The sequence below is a fragment of the Primulina eburnea genome, chromosome 10 (assembly GCF_022965805.1).
Source record: "Primulina eburnea isolate SZY01 chromosome 10, ASM2296580v1, whole genome shotgun sequence".
Classification (NCBI taxonomy): domain Eukaryota; kingdom Viridiplantae; phylum Streptophyta; class Magnoliopsida; order Lamiales; family Gesneriaceae; genus Primulina; species Primulina eburnea.
The window spans coordinates 306,699-321,909 of record NC_133110.1 but is presented as its reverse complement, the minus strand read 5'-3'; the positions used below and the strand labels follow the sequence as shown (position 1 = coordinate 321,909).

At 43.3% G+C, this 15,211-nt stretch overlaps 2 protein-coding genes and 1 pseudogene across 6 annotated transcripts; all 3 read left to right on the top strand.

Annotated features, from left to right (window-relative positions):
• The first annotated feature begins 97 nt into the window (after nt 1-97).
• On the top strand, nt 98-2,706 carry LOC140803635 (uncharacterized; annotated as a pseudogene).
• A 1,129-nt stretch (nt 2,707-3,835) lies between these two features.
• Nucleotides 3,836-5,677, top strand: LOC140803633 (uncharacterized). Its single transcript, XM_073159538.1, has one exon. The coding sequence runs from the start codon at nt 3,836-3,838 to the stop codon at nt 5,675-5,677; it is 1,842 nt and encodes a 613-aa protein (XP_073015639.1).
• A 7,208-nt stretch (nt 5,678-12,885) lies between these two features.
• LOC140803539 (uncharacterized) lies at nt 12,886-14,526 on the top strand. 5 transcript variants are annotated; one of them, XM_073159448.1, is made up of 3 exons: nt 12,919-13,034; nt 13,814-13,868; nt 14,057-14,526. In XM_073159448.1, the coding sequence occupies exon 3, from the start codon at nt 14,060-14,062 to the stop codon at nt 14,291-14,293; it is 234 nt and encodes a 77-aa protein (XP_073015549.1). In that variant the 5' UTR covers nt 12,919-13,034; nt 13,814-13,868; nt 14,057-14,059; the 3' UTR covers nt 14,294-14,526. The 5 variants fall into 5 exon arrangements, with proteins under 5 accessions (XP_073015548.1, XP_073015546.1, XP_073015549.1 ...); XM_073159446.1 differs by having other exon boundaries at nt 12,920-13,034; nt 13,984-14,526; XM_073159447.1 differs by lacking the exon at nt 13,814-13,868 and having other exon boundaries at nt 12,886-13,034.
• Nucleotides 14,527-15,211: the final 685 nt, after the last annotated feature.

The window sequence follows — 15,211 nt, the reverse complement described above, 5'->3', positions numbered from 1 at the left end:
GCGAACCTTAGGATCCATGGGTGATATAACCGTCTTGCTAGCCAGAAAACCTGTGTCAGCAAGAAGTTGCAAAGCATATTGGCATTGAGATAATACAATGCCCGTGGAAGATCGAGCAATTTCAACACCCAAGAGGTACTTCAGGCAGCCAGATCACGAAACTTGAATTGGCAATGTAAGAACTGCTTTAAGGATTCAATGAGCACATGAGGCGGCCCAGTGATAATGATATCATCCACATATACTAATAGAGCAACAAATGAGGAACCCGATCCCTTAGTGAATAAAGAATAATCAGACTTGGATTGAGCAAGACCAAACTGGAGCACAACTTGGGAAAACTTGGAGTTCCATTGTCTTGAAGCTTGATGCAGTTCATATAGACTTGTGAAGCTTGCACACCATATGGTTCTGGGTTTGCATCAATTTTGTGAAGTGTAAACATTACTCGTGTAGAGAGATGATTCAGCCATTGATTGCTTTGACTGATTATTTTTTCTGTTTTACTGATTTCTGGAATATTTTAGGTGTTAATCTAATTAGTATCGTATTGTAGGTGTTTATAAATGTTTCCTTTTTTTTTTTAATTGACGGTGGATTTGTTTATTAGTGAATTAATCATTGAAGTGTAATGTATAGTCTCATGTTATTGACTATTCTTGTTAAATCTTTTTGGGATACATTGTGAAATAGTTCCGAGGTTGACGACATACGAGTAGCTGGTAACTTGGAGGAGAAAGGTGTTAGCGATGAAGAGATCGAGGAAGAAGAATTGGAAAAGCGAATGTGGAAGGACCGAGTCAGGCTCAAAAGGATTAAGGAAAGGCAGAAGCTTGCTTTATTGCAGGCTGCAGAGAGGCAGAAGGCGAAGGAAGTCCTCCACAGATCAGGCACGAAGAAAGAAGATGGCTCGCGCTCAAGATGGCATTTTAAAATACATGTTGAAGCTCACAGAAGTCTGCAATGCTCGTTGATTTGTGTATGGCATTATTCCGGATAAGGGCAAGCCAGTTAGCGGTGCATCAGAAAATGTTAGAGCTTGGTGGAAAGAAAAGGTGAAGTTCGACAGTCCCGCAGCCATTGCTAAGTATGAGGCCGACTGCCTTTCCAGAGAAGATGGAGGTGGTGGTCAAAATGGTAATTCACAAAGAGTCCTTCAAGATTTGCAAGATGCCACAGTTGGATCTCTTTTATCTGCCTTGATGCAATATTGCAATCCGCCACAATGTAAGTATCCACTTGAGAAGGGCATCCCTCCACCTTGGTGGCCAACGGGGAATGAGGAGTGGTGGATTAGATTGGGATTGCCCAAGGGTCAGACTCCTCTGTATAAGAAGCCTCATGATCTGAAAAAGATATGGAAAGTTGGGGTCATAACTGTTGTTATAAAGCATATATCAAAGATAAGGAGGCTAGTTAGGCTGTCTAAGTGTTTACAGGATAAGATGACTGCCAAAGAGAGCTCGATATGGCTAGGAGTTTTGAGCAGGGAGGAGTCTTATATCCAGCAGCCAAGTAGTGATAATGGATCATCTAGCATAAGTGAGGCACCTTCCAAAGACCGTGGAAGTAAGAAGAAACCTTCTGTCGACCGCGACAGTGATTACGATGTCGATTGTGTTGATGGCATGGGATCTGTTTCATCTAAAGATGATAGGAGAGACGAGTCTACAGATAAGAGTACCCTTTGAGCCTCCTGCTCATGTTAAACCTCAACCTGGCAAAAAACACCATGCAGGGGACGATCCCCAGAAAAGAAAATACCCAAAATCCAGCCCTGTTAACCAACTGGGAGTACCGTCTCACGGAAAGGAAAAATAAAAAAATCAGGCCTTGCCGACCAACTGACCGTGACATCTCACATTTCTCATCCACATGAGGATCTTGATGGCATGATGATGAACAGAAACTACAGTGAATCATTATCTGGATTATTGATCAGTGAGATGCAGCCAGAAACTGATGGAATAACAAGCACAAGGCCTCATGAGGAAAATGCCTGCTTAGAAGCATCCAATATTAACTTATTCGATTCCTTTTCTTCTTCAAATGTTGTCCCTATAAGGAGCGTGCCATCAGATAATGAACCCTTACCTCATCCAATGTCTCAGAGGGCTGACCTCGTAACTCATGTGGCTCATATCTTTACCGCACCTCAAAATTATCAGTTACAAATCATGCCTCAACGTGTTGAGTTACACGAAGAAACACAAAAATCTGTGTCAAATCCCGAATCCCAAGATGCAGGGTTGAATCATAATCTCCATAATTCTATTTGGCATCCAGGACCGCAAGATTCAACTCTCCCTCAAAGGTCTCGAAAATCTCACCATTTTGGATTGACTGGTTACTTGTATCATCCACCATTAACAGTTGGATCCAGCCATCGAGGACGGTTGTCTGACACAGCATTCAGGGAGGTGCGATTCAGAGCAGAGGATGCCGGCTTCCCTCTGCCTAGGAATGGAAATGATATTTCTGGAGAAGGGTTCCCACGATTGATTCCAAATGATGCAGGTAGGCATGTGGACACGCAGTTTACTTCTCTCAATAGCTTGTCAACTGAGTTAGCAGCGTACAGTCCAATTAGCCTTCCCTCTGATGGCACAAGTTCGTTAGATACTGGTGATTTCGACTTTGTTCGTTGACGAGAATTCATCAGATGACAGCAACTTTGCTGAATTGATGAAGTAGTTTGCTTCATAAATGGCAACAGGATTCACGCGTGAGTCATCTAATAAAATAAATTTGAATACTTCCCCCTCATGTAAATATGATGATCATATAAATCATCATCATCATCATCATCATGTTAGTTCTCATTATAAGTGGTACATTAATCTGATATTCTAGGACAACAAAGATTTTTTCAATTTAAAATAGCTAGAAAAGCAAGTGGGGATCATCGCTTTAAATTATTATGTACAAGAAAAATGAAATTAATTTTCTGAATTCTGCATGCAATATTGTCAAGAAATTAAAACTTTTATATCACGTCGAGTAAATATTTTTTTTTATTAAGATATGATAATCATATAGTTAAAAATCTGAAATGGTTTTACATGAATAACTGAATTATGATTCTATCCAAATAGATATTTTCAGTCAGTAGTCCATGATACCCCTAGTAGGATCCGGGTCATAGTCAGGGTCGATTTCAGGAGTATCCGGGTATAACTCCTCTTCCCGGATGGTATAACTCCTCTTCCCGGATGGATTGGTGTTGTACGCAATTCTTTATTATTTACCCGGGCCCTCATAGAGTTGGTCGGGTGCTTCTCCCCTGACCGGGTAGTGTTTCCCAGTTGCATATCCACTTTGGCAACCTCGAAAATAGCGTTACCTCGACAAGTGAGCCACACTTGAGTATAATCATTACATGCCATCTAATCTGCCAGAGCAACTTGGGCTTGGAGTGTCCGAGAAGTCATCAGAAGCTAGGATGGTAAACCGACTTAGTAGATGTCACGGAAATCGAGGTAACTACCCATTCCTCCCCTATAAATAGCCGGTATTAAATTCATTTAAAGGAGAGAGACTCTTTGAACTAAAAAGTATTGTTCACATATATTCGCATATATATTGCTTAATTTCTTCTTTGCCTGCTGATTTAAGCATCGGAGTGGTCACGTCGGACACCCCTCCGGCGCCCATTCACGAGTTCATCTTCTTGTTTGCAGGTCAAGACTGAAGCCATATACCTTGTTCATTTTCCTAAACAACACTACAAATACTTGATTCGATCCGGTGGAGCACCCGACCCTGCTCATCTATTTCGCCTGGATCGCATCATTGGCGCCGTCTGTGGGAAATATACTGAATTCAAGACGTTGATATGGCTCGTACAAGAAGAACCGATCAGGGTGATCCTCATGCCCAGGGGGATGGGGGACAGACTTCGAGACAAGCCAATGTCAATAATACTGGGCCAAACATTACCCTGACCCCTGAGGAGTTAAAAAGAATGATGGCTGATGCCGTCGCGTTATATGCAGCTGGAAAGGAGGTCTCTCGACCTGTTACACCACCCGGTGATAAACAGGGTGATAAACAAGGACATGAAGAGGAGCAAGAACAGGAGAGGAGGGAAAAAGAAGTAACAGGGGAAGATGAGGAGTCCAGCGCCGGATCCAAATCTCCTACCATGGCAGAGGAATTGTCAAATTTACGGCAGAAGATGAAGGTCCTCGAAGGACAGTTGGAAGAACGAAGCGTTGCCCGAACAATCTTGAGAGGATGTCCGTTCGCAGACATCATAGTCCGGGAACCTCTTCCCGGGAATTTCAAGTCCGCCAAAGTAAAAGATTATGATGGCAACGCTGACCCAGAGGAACACTTGGCCAGATTTGAAAATACGGCCATGTTGCATTGCTACACTGACCGAATTAAGTGTAAAGTATTCCTAACGACGTTGGTGGATTCAGCTCAGAGGTGGTTCGAAGGCCTGGCATCCCAGAGTATTAACTCCTTTCAGGATTTCCAGAGGGTGTTTTTACACCATTTCAGTAGCAGCAAGAAGTACAAAAAGACTGCTTTTAGTCTTTTTGAGGTGAAGCAGAGTCCCGAGGAGAGTTTGCGGGCTTACATCAAAAGGTTCAACAGAGTGGCTCTAGACGTCCCATCTTGTGCCACCGAGACCAAGACTACTGCCTTCACCCAGGGTCTGAGAGAGGGTGAATTCTGTAAATCGCTAACCAAAAAAGTGCCCGGGGATTTTGAGGACCTGTTATCCCGGGCAGAGAAGTACATAAATATGGAGGAAGCCCAGAAACAGAAGAGAGAAGCAGTGAGGAAAGAAAGGGGAGACCGGGTATCCAAACCCGAGGAGAGGGGACAGAAGAGGGGCAATCCAGGGCATTTCTCTCATCATGTGCCTCTGAAGATTGCCCGAGAGAGGGAGGTGCAGGAGTGTAGTAGGGATTTAGCTCCGGATCATCAACTGGCTCGGCCAGAAAAGACAGGATTTTGTGCGCTTCACAAATTAGGCTATCATAATACTGAGGATTGCAAAGTTCTAAAGGGAAATTATGTTGCGCCTTCCTTCCCAAAGCCCACTATCAATACTCAGATGTCTAGGGTGCCGCCGTGGACATCCCGACAGCCCGGATCTAGTTCTCAGAGAGGAGGTGTGAGAAACAACTCTAGAACCGAGCCCGGAAGAAGAAGGGGGCCTGAACCTGAGCAGAGAAAGAAGTCACCCCCCGTTGTAGGGACAATTAAAATGATATCCGGAGGCTCTACTGACGGAGACTCCAATCGGGCAAGGAAGTCAAGAAGTAGGAAAGAGTGCTTGGAGGTGGAAGGAATGAGGGGCAATGAGGCAGTCATCAGTTTCGGCCCGGAAGACCTGAAAGGGGTGAATCTACCCCACAACGATGCCTTGGTGATCCAAGCCCGGGTGGCGAATTATGACATTCTGCGGGTTTTCGTAGATTCAGGCAGTTCTGTGAATGTAATTTTCCAAGATGCTTTTGAGCAGATGGATTTACAGGGCTATCACCTGGAAACAGTGGAAACTGCTCTTTTTGGTTTCGCCGGACACATGGTTTATCCAGAGGGGGAGATTATTTTGCCGCTGACTCTGGGCTCTCACGATCTAAAGAAAACAGTGATGACTTCTTTCACTGTGGTGAACTCCCCGTCATCATATAACTTATCCTGGGGAGGCCGGCTATGAATGAGTTAAGGGCTGTAGCGTCTACCTACCACCAGAAAATAAAATTTCCTGTGGGAGCAAGGGTAGGAGAAGTTCGGGGAGATCAACCCTCTTCTCGAAAGTGTTATGTAGAAGCGGTCCGGGCGGATCGGAGCAGATTTAAGAGGGAGGGGAAGAGGGTTAGGACAGGAGAAAGAATAGTGGAGGAAGGGGAGATCCACTTTGTGGCAGAAGAAGAGCAGGAGGCGGTGGAAGTGGGGCCGGGACAGCAAATCCGGGTGGCTCGGGATCTCAGCATGACCACCCGGGTAAGTTTAATTAAGTGTTTAAAAACTAACATTCATGTATTTGCCTGGTCCCAGCAGGAGCTTACGGGGATTTCTCCCCTTATATCGGAGCATCATTTGAACATCATCCCGGGATCTCACCCCGTGAAACAAAAAAAGAGGCATTTTGGTCCTGAAAAGGACAGGGTCATATCCGAACAAATAAAGGAGCTCCTGAAGGCTGGGCACATTCGGGAGATTCAATTCCCTACGTGGCTTTCCAATGTGGTTTTAGTTCCTAAATCCACTGGCAAATGGCGCATGTGCGTAGATTTTCGTGATCTAAACAAAGCATGCCCCAAAGATCATTATCCACTGCCCCGGATTGACCAGCTGGTAGATTCCACTTCTGGTTATGAGCTGCTGAGCTTTATGGATGCGTACCAGGGGTATCATCAAATTCCCCTGGCCAAAAAAGATCAAGATAAGGCAAGTTTCGTCACCTCGGGAGGTACATTTTGTTATGTTGTAATGCCTTTCGGGTTGAAAAATGCAGGGGCCACCTATCAGCGTCTTATGGATAAAGTATTCGAGAAGCAGCTGGGGCGGAACGTAGAGGTCTATGTGGATGATATCTTAAGCAAGACCCGGGAGGTCACTACTTTTATTGATGATCTGGAGGAAACTTTTGCCACCCTCATGCAATATGGGATCAAGCTTAACCCGGCCAAATGTATTTTTGGCGTAAAGAGTGGCAAATTCTTGGGATTCATGGTCACAGATCGGGGAATTGAGGTAAATCCAGAGAAGGTGAAGTCTGTCTTATGTATGCCTTCCCCCCAATCTGTAAAAGAAGTACAAAAACTGACAGGAAGGATTGCTTCCCTTTCTCGATTTATATCCCGATCAGCACACCGAAGTTATCCTTTCTTTCAAATCTTGAGAAAGGCCCAGCAATTCGGGTGGAACGATAAATGTGAACAAGCCTTCCAGGACTTGAAAGCCCATCTTGCAGAGCTCCCGGTATTAGTAAAGCCCGAGCCCGGGGAAAAATTATTCCTATATTTATCCTCTACAGAGCATGCTGTCAGTTCAGTGTTGATCAAAGAGGAAGGCTCTGATCAGAAGCCTATTTATTACGTCAGCCACGCTCTAAGAGGGCCCGAACTCCGGTATACAGAGGTAGAGAAGATTGCATTGGCTTTAATCGTAACTTCCCGGAAGCTAAGACCGTACTTCTTATCACATCAAATAGTGGTTCTTACCAACAGCCCTCTTGGTAAAATCATGACTCATGCTGAGGTATCTGGGCGAATGATTAAGTGGACTGTGGAATTGGGGGAGTACGATATCGAATATAAACCACGAGTGGCTATCAAGGCACAAGCTTTGTCAGACTTCTTGTCTGAGATGATCCAGCCCAGTGAAGAGGAAGTGTGGAGAGTTTTTGTAGATGGGGCGTCTAGCCTGGCAGGGTGCGGAGTAGGAGTCGTGATGATATCTCCCCCGGGAGAAAAAATCAAATTGGCAATAAGGATTGATTCCCGAGTAACTAATAATGAGGCCGAGTACGAGGCTGTGCTAGCTGGAATTCGAGCTGCTCGGGAAGTCGGGGCTTCCCGAATAATTATATATTCTGATTCACAGCTTGTCACTCAGCAGATAAGGGGTGTCTACGAAGCCAAAGATGACAGGATGCTGAAATATTTACAGCTTATCAAAACACGAGCGGAGGGCTTTTCGGATTGGAGTATCGAACAGATACCCCGAGAGGAGAACAGCGAGGCGGATATTCTGGCAAAAATGGCTGCCTCCCTAAGTGAAGTAAGTACCCGAGAAGTGTTGCACGTCTCCCGTTTGATCCTCTCGACCGACGAAGGAAGAGCCCCCGATCCAGAAAACTCTTGGATGACGCCCTTAATCAGATTTATTGAAAAGGGTGCACTACCCGAGGACAGAGGTCAAGCCCAGAAGATTAAGAGACAGGCTTCCAGGTTTGTTTTCTTAAACTCAATCTTGTATAAAAGATCATTCCAGGGGCCTCTCTTAAAATGCTTACCTGAAGAGGAGGTAGATTATGTACTCCGGGAGATTCATGAAGGATGCTGCGCAGAGCACCTTGGAGGAATGTCTCTAGCTCGAAAAACCATGCTTGCCGGGTTTTGGTGGCCAACTCTTAACCGAGATGCCACCCGGATAGTTCAAGCTTGTCAGAGCTGTCAACATCACGCAAATTTTAAGCACAGCCCGGCCACTCTCATGAAGCCCATCTGGGCATCTTGCCCTTTCGATCAATGGGGTATGGATATTGTGGGTCCCTTCCCAACTGCTCGGGCTCAGAAGAAATTTTTATTAGTAGCAGTGGATTACTTTTCCAAGTGGGTTGAAGCCGAGCCCTTAGCCCGAATTACCGAGCAGGAAGTGTTGAAATTTCTGTGGAAGAATATTGTATGCCGATTTGGGGTGCCCAGAAGACTAATCTCGGACAATGGCAGACAATTCCAGGGCAAAGAAATTATGTTGTGGTGCCAGGAAATGAAGATTATTCAATCTTTTACCTCTGTTGCATATCCACAAGCTAACGGTCAAACAGAGGTTGTCAATAGAATCATTGTGCAAGCACTAAAGACCAGATTACAAGGTAAAGGAAAAGATTGGGTGGAAGAATTGCCTAGTGTTCTCTGGGCTTATCGGACTACTCCCCGGGCACCTACTCAAGAAACTCCTTTCAGCTTAGTGTATGGTTCTGAGGCAGTCCTTCCCGTAGAGATCGGAATGACTTCTTCTCGGGTAGAAGCTTACCCAAGCAGCAATGATCAGGCCAGGGCTATGGAATTGGATCTGATAGAAGAAAAGAGAGATCGAGCATGCATCCGAATGGAAGCATATAAGAATCGGATTATGAAATCATATAACAAAAGGGTCCGGATCCGAAATTTCCAAATAGGAGATCTCGTCATGAAAAAGGTCAATCCTGCTGGGGAAGTCGGAAAGTTAGAAGCCAGGTGGGAAGGACCTTACAAGATTACTCGAAAAGTCAGTTCGGGATCGTTCTATTTAGAAGATGCACAAGGGCGTTCCCTCAAGAGACCTTGGAATGTATTTAATTTAAAACAGTATTATGCTTAAATGGATGTATTGATTGAAGATATAATGGAAGATATATTTTTCTCAGAAGTGTTCTATTATTTCTTGCATCTTAAGTTCGACGAGTACTAATCTTAAAAGCCCAGGGCACTACACCCTGGCTCGGGGCTACACACCTCGACCATTCCAAGTCCCGGGACATGCTCCCCGGCCCAAGGCTCAGCACCTTGGTTCTTAAAAGCCCAGGGCACTACACCCTGGCTCGGGGCTACACACCTCGACCATTCCAAGTCCCGGGACATGCTCCCCGGCCCAAGGCTCCGCACCTTGGTTCTTAAAAGCCCAGGGCACTACACCCTGGCTCGGGGCTACACACCTCGACCATTCCAAGTCCCGGGACATGCTCCCCGGCCCAAGGCTCCGCACCTTGGTTCTTAAAAGCCCAGGGCACTACACCCTGGCTCGGGGCTACACACCTCGACCATTCCAAGTCCCGGGACATGCTCCCCGGCCCAAGGCTCCGCACCTTGGTTCTTAAAAGCCCAGGGCACTACACCCTGGCTCGGGGCTACACACCTCGACCATTCCAAGTCCCGGGACATGCTCCCCGGCCCAAGGCTCCGCACCTTGGTTCTTAAAAGCCCAGGGCACTACACCCTGGCTCGGGGCTACACACCTCGACCATTCCAAGTCCCGGGACATGCTCCCCGGCCCAAGGCTCCGCACTTTGGCTCTTAAAAAGCCCAAATGACCATGAGGACCGGGTCTGGGAATACATATGTATTTCACATATCATTTAGTCACAAGGAAGAAAAGAAAGTTCTTCATTAAAGGGCTCGAAGGCCGGAAATTACAAAGAAAAAAGAGAGAAGGTAAACAATCCTACTCTAAAGGTGCAGTTTGATCCCCGGACTCCCCAGCCTCTTGGTCAGCATCACCATCTTTAGGAAGGGAGTTAATGGCTTTGTCAATATCCGAGAAGCCTTCTTTGTTAGCCGGGATTAAGTTTTCCTCTTCAAACTGTTCCCGGCATTTCTCAAAACCGACTTTGAAGTAGTTGTATGATCTATCTTCAACAGCCGCTTGGAAATCTGAGGATTGAAGGAAAATAGTCTTCCATTCCTCTTGAGTAAGCTGTAAGGATTTAAGCTTATCCTCAGCAGCCACGACTCGATGTTGTTGGCAAGTAGCTTCTTCCTCAAGGTAGCGGGTCCGGGATTCCAAGAAAGCAATCTGCCTTTGAGAGGCCTCTTCTCGGATTAAACTTTCATCCCGAGCACGCTGAGCGGAAGCCAAATGCTGGTTGGCCATTTCCAGGGAGGCCAGGAGACCGGTGACTTTCTCCTCATGCAGCTTGGTAGCCCGGGCAATATCTTCTCGAAGTTGATCATGAATTTCTTGAGCCGCCCGGGCTTGCCTATTTGTCTTGGTGGCTACTGCAGCCACCTCCTCAAAAGCAGACATTATCATTTGAGCAGCCTGAGCAAAAACAAAGAGCAAAAGTCATAAAGAATGTGTCAAAATATAAGTGTAATAAGGAGAAAAACTTACGGAATAGAGGCGGTTCGATCCTTCCAGAAATCTATTGCAGGCCGGAACACTTTTTAGAAAGGCCGCCTCAGAAAGACTGAGCATCTGCTTAAAGCGTTTCGCGCCACTAGAAGTAGGCCCTTCGAAAAAAATGTTAGTCGAAGGAAATTCGGAGCTGGAGGCTTCCTTGAACTGCGGAGGAGGAAGGGATTCGTGGGAACCAGAAGGACCCTGATCACCTGCAGGAGGATTATCCAAGATAATCAGTTCGGGCTCGACAGCCAAGATCCTTTGCCTTTTACTAAGAGGAACAAGATCTTCGGCCTCCTGTGAGGTCTCAACCACTACCCGAGGAGTTATACATGGGTGGTGATACCCCTAGTAGGATCCGGGTCATAGTCAGGGTCGATTTCAGGAGTATCCGGGTATAACTCCTCTTCCCGGATGGTATAACTCCTCTTCTCGGATGGATTGGTGTTGTACGCAATTCTTTATTATTTACCCGGGCCCTCATAGAGTTGGTCGGGTGCTTCTCCCCTGACCGGGTAGTGTTTCCCAGTTGCATATCCACTTTGGCAACCTCGAAAATAGCGTTACCTCGACAAGTGAGCCACACTTGAGTATAATCATTACATGCCATCTAATCTGCCAGAGCAACTTGGGCTTGGAGTGTCCGAGAAGTCATCAGAAGCTAGGATGGTAAACCGACTTAGTAGATGTCACGGAAATCGAGGTAACTACCTATTCCTCCCCTATAAATAGCCGGTATTAAATTCATTTAAAAGAGAGAGACTCTTTGAACTAAAAAGTATTGTTCACATATATTCGCATATATATTGCTTAATTTCTTCTTTGCCTGCTGATTTAAGCATCGGAGTGGTCACGTCGGACACCCCTCCGGCGCCCATTCACGAGTTCATCTTCTTGTTTGCAGGTCAAGACTGAAGCCATATACCTTGTTCATTTTCCTAAACAACACTACAAATACTTGATTCGATCCGGTGGAGCACCCGACCCTGCTCATCTATTTCGCCTGGATCGCATCAATAGGGTAGAGCGTTCATCTCTACCTTCGATTCAAATTTAATCGGACGATCGCAGGACGCTTAGGAAATCGTGCGTACAAGTGAAGAGACGTGTGCAGTTATTGAGAGTATAGACTCATCATTACCTTGAAAAACGAGCAATTTTCAGTAGCATCCTCATTAATGTATTCGATCGATTCTCTTGAGAATAGTGATTATCAGACATCGAGGAGTCAAGGATATGGGATACGAGACACTCCAAAAGTTCCCTTGTTTAAATATTTGTTCACAATTGCAAAGAGTGCAGAAATGATCAAATCGGGACAGCGAGTCAAGCTCTAGCCCGACTATTTTAGGGATGGGTGGTGATACCCCTAGTAGGATCCGGGTCATAGTCAGGGTCGATTTCAGGAGTATCCGGGTATAACTCCTCTTCCCGGATGGTATAACTCCTCTTCCCGGATGGATTGGTGTTGTACGCAATTCTTTATTATTTACCCGGGCCCTCATAGAGTTGGTCGGGTGCTTCTCCCCTGACCGGGTAGTGTTTCCCAGTTGCATATCCACTTTGGCAACCTCGAAAATAGCGTTACCTCGACAAGTGAGCCACACTTGAGTATAATCATTACATGCCATCTAATCTGCCAGAGCAACTTGGGCTTGGAGTGTCCGAGAAGTCATCAGAAGCTAGGATGGTAAACCGACTTAGTAGATGTCACGGAAATCGAGGTAACTACCCATTCCTCCCCTATAAATAGCCGGCATTAAATTCATTTAAAGGAGAGAGACTCTTTGAACTAAAAAGTATTGTTAACATATATTCGCATATATATTGCTTAATTTCTTCTTTGCCTGCTGATTTAAGCATCGGAGTGGTCACGTCGGACACCCCTCCGGCGCCCATTCACGAGTTCATCTTCTTGTTTGCAGGTCAAGACTGAAGCCATATACCTTGTTCATTTTCCTAAACAACACTACAAATACTTGATTCGATCCGGTGGAGCACCCGACCCTGCTCATCTATTTCGCCTGGATCGCATCAGTCCATATAAGTTTTCTATTTTATTATTATATGTATTTTAATTAATTAAGTCAATTTCTACTATATATCGAAGTTTACAATAGAACATATACATATATATATATATATATTGATTTTATTTTTTAACACTATTGCTATAATATTAATAATTTACTTCCTATTATATATTTTTATTCTTTTTTATTTAGTTTTTTTTTACATTTAAATTAAAGATCTCTAAAAAAAATTTAAATAAAATTCTATAAGTAAACTCACAACCTAATGGCCCGGGTCGGGTTTCATTCAAATTTTTTAAGGTTTGTTATTTTGGTAAAAAATTAATTATCTTTTGTATTATTTGGAAAAAAAAAAAAAAAAAACTCTCTCCGATTAGGTCACAGAGTTTCTGTTCATCAGCGAATTTCAATTCACCAATTTGTACAAGCAAGGTCAGTGGAAAACTTCCTCTATTATATCTTTTTGTTTTTCATTTCTTGTATGCGATGCCGAAATTGAACAAGCTGATTTGAGTTGAACAAGGTTGTACAAATCTTTACGAGGAAAAATAATTGTTTTTAGCTTGTTTTCCTTTCTGAAACATGTTTTGGTTTAAGATGAGATTGCTTATCTTGGTTCATAAATTTCTGAACTAACACACCGAAAATTGAATTTTGGCATTGATGGTTGCAGCACAAATTCAATAAGATCCAACTAAGAGAACCTGAAAGATGCACTTTTTTTTTTTATCTTCCCCTTTTCTCACTGAAATCAGTGATATTTACTCAAACGTCCTAAGATCTTCCATAAATTTACTGCAATTTATCCAATTTCTAAAGAATTGCGAAAAGAATAAAAAAGAGAGGTGATCGTGAAAAAAAAGGATAATTGGCAATCAAATCGACAGCTCAAGCAAGCAACTTTATGCAATTTCATTTACTTACTTCCTGTTTAATTGTTTTAGCTTCAAATCCTTCAGCTTCCATTTCAGTCCCTAGTTGTAAAAAAAAATCAGTTCATGATGGCATAATTAATTTTGTTCTCATTTTATGTGTTCTCCTTTTTCAGTTCCTTCATTTTCCTAAATTAATTTCCTAGTTTCCAAATAGAATATAACCAACGATCAAATGAGGATTCATTTTGTTTGTTTTAGGATTTAGATTTCACTTTTCACTTCATTTTGGCTGGTGTTTGTGTCTTGCATGATTGATGCAATTTTATGCAAAAACAGAGCCTAACTGTGTTTCGAGGAGATAAGCTTACTGTAGCAGCTGAAGTGATTTCTGGTAGAATAACTTACGATAATCTCTACACACCCCTCTGATATCGAACTAGTCAATGCTTGAACTGAATCTATATTGCATATCTCTTTGTAAAACGTTTCTCATCTAACTGTTTCAGGAAAACGAAAGGAAATTTTATTACATTAAAAAGCATGTAGAAAAGAGAATTTATAGACGGTTGCATGCTGCAGGAAATGGGGTTGTGGACGCTGTTGGAGGGCTGCCTGCTTCTTGCAAATGCATTGGCCATATTAAATGAAGATCGATTCCTTGCCCCCAGAGGATGGAGCTTCCAAGAGTATTCAGGGGTAAAGAGAAACTCATTCAAGGGGCAGATTCTTGGTCTCATTTATGCAACCCAATACTTGAGAGTGCCTCTTATACTTCTGAATTTGCTTGCCATTGTTGTAAAACTGGTATCCGGCTGATTTCCTCATGTAGCAAGGTTCTCACTTCTCATCATTTCCTTCCTTTCATTTTTAGGTCTGCTTGGTTCAGAACTTTTATATGGACATTAAGGTTTATGACATAAAATGTCAATGATTAGTTTCAAGGTTTGTTTGGTTGAGTTTATGAGATGATAAGATGATTGATATCCTGAGGTGAATAATGGAATTTGGGTAGTCAAAAAATGACAGTATGTTTACTGTTTCTGCAGAAACTAGGTAATAGAAACAAGTTTCTTCTCGTTTTTTTTTAAAAAAATTCGCCATGTACTTCTGCTTTGTGGTTTTGGTTAATCGTTAAAGAGTGGATGAAACCAGCTCCATTAGCTCCTGTCATTTACATTCCACAACACAACATAAAAATCAAGAGAATTCATCCCACACTAATAAGTATATGTATATAACAATTTCATCTCATTGTAATCAATTACAGAATCATCTATTACACAAAACACAAGTGTTTTTTCCCCAAAAAAAGGTCAAAAAAAAAAAAATTAAATAAGAAAAAGAGAGACTCAAGTTGGTTGCTACTGCCGCTTGTTTATTAATATAATATGAAAGCAGATAGGTACTGGAAATAGTTTAATACAAAATTTACCTCCGTCTTTGACTCTCATATAGTATAAGGAGTGCATGTTAATATGATCTACTGCATACCAACCAATATGAAACGTATTGAAATGATATATCCCAGGCTAAATTAACTAAATAATCAGTAAATTGGTGGGAGCAATAAAGGAAATGTCTAAATAAAGATTACAAGAGTTTTTTCTAGCGAGCCATTAGTTATCCCATATAGGAGAGAACTAAGTGAACTGAGCTACTCGCGATCCTAAAATTCGGACATGATTGCTCTTATCACTACGACTTGAACCGGCCATTTGTGTAAAAGTAAAATCG

Coding starts and splice junctions, on each gene's coding strand:
- LOC140803633 (XM_073159538.1), top strand. CDS start 3,836: ATGGCTCGTACAAGAAGAACCGATCAGGGTGATCCTCATGCCCAGGGG.
- LOC140803539 (XM_073159445.1), top strand. CDS start 14,048: ATGCTGCAGGAAATGGGGTTGTGGACGCTGTTGGAGGGCTGCCTGCTT.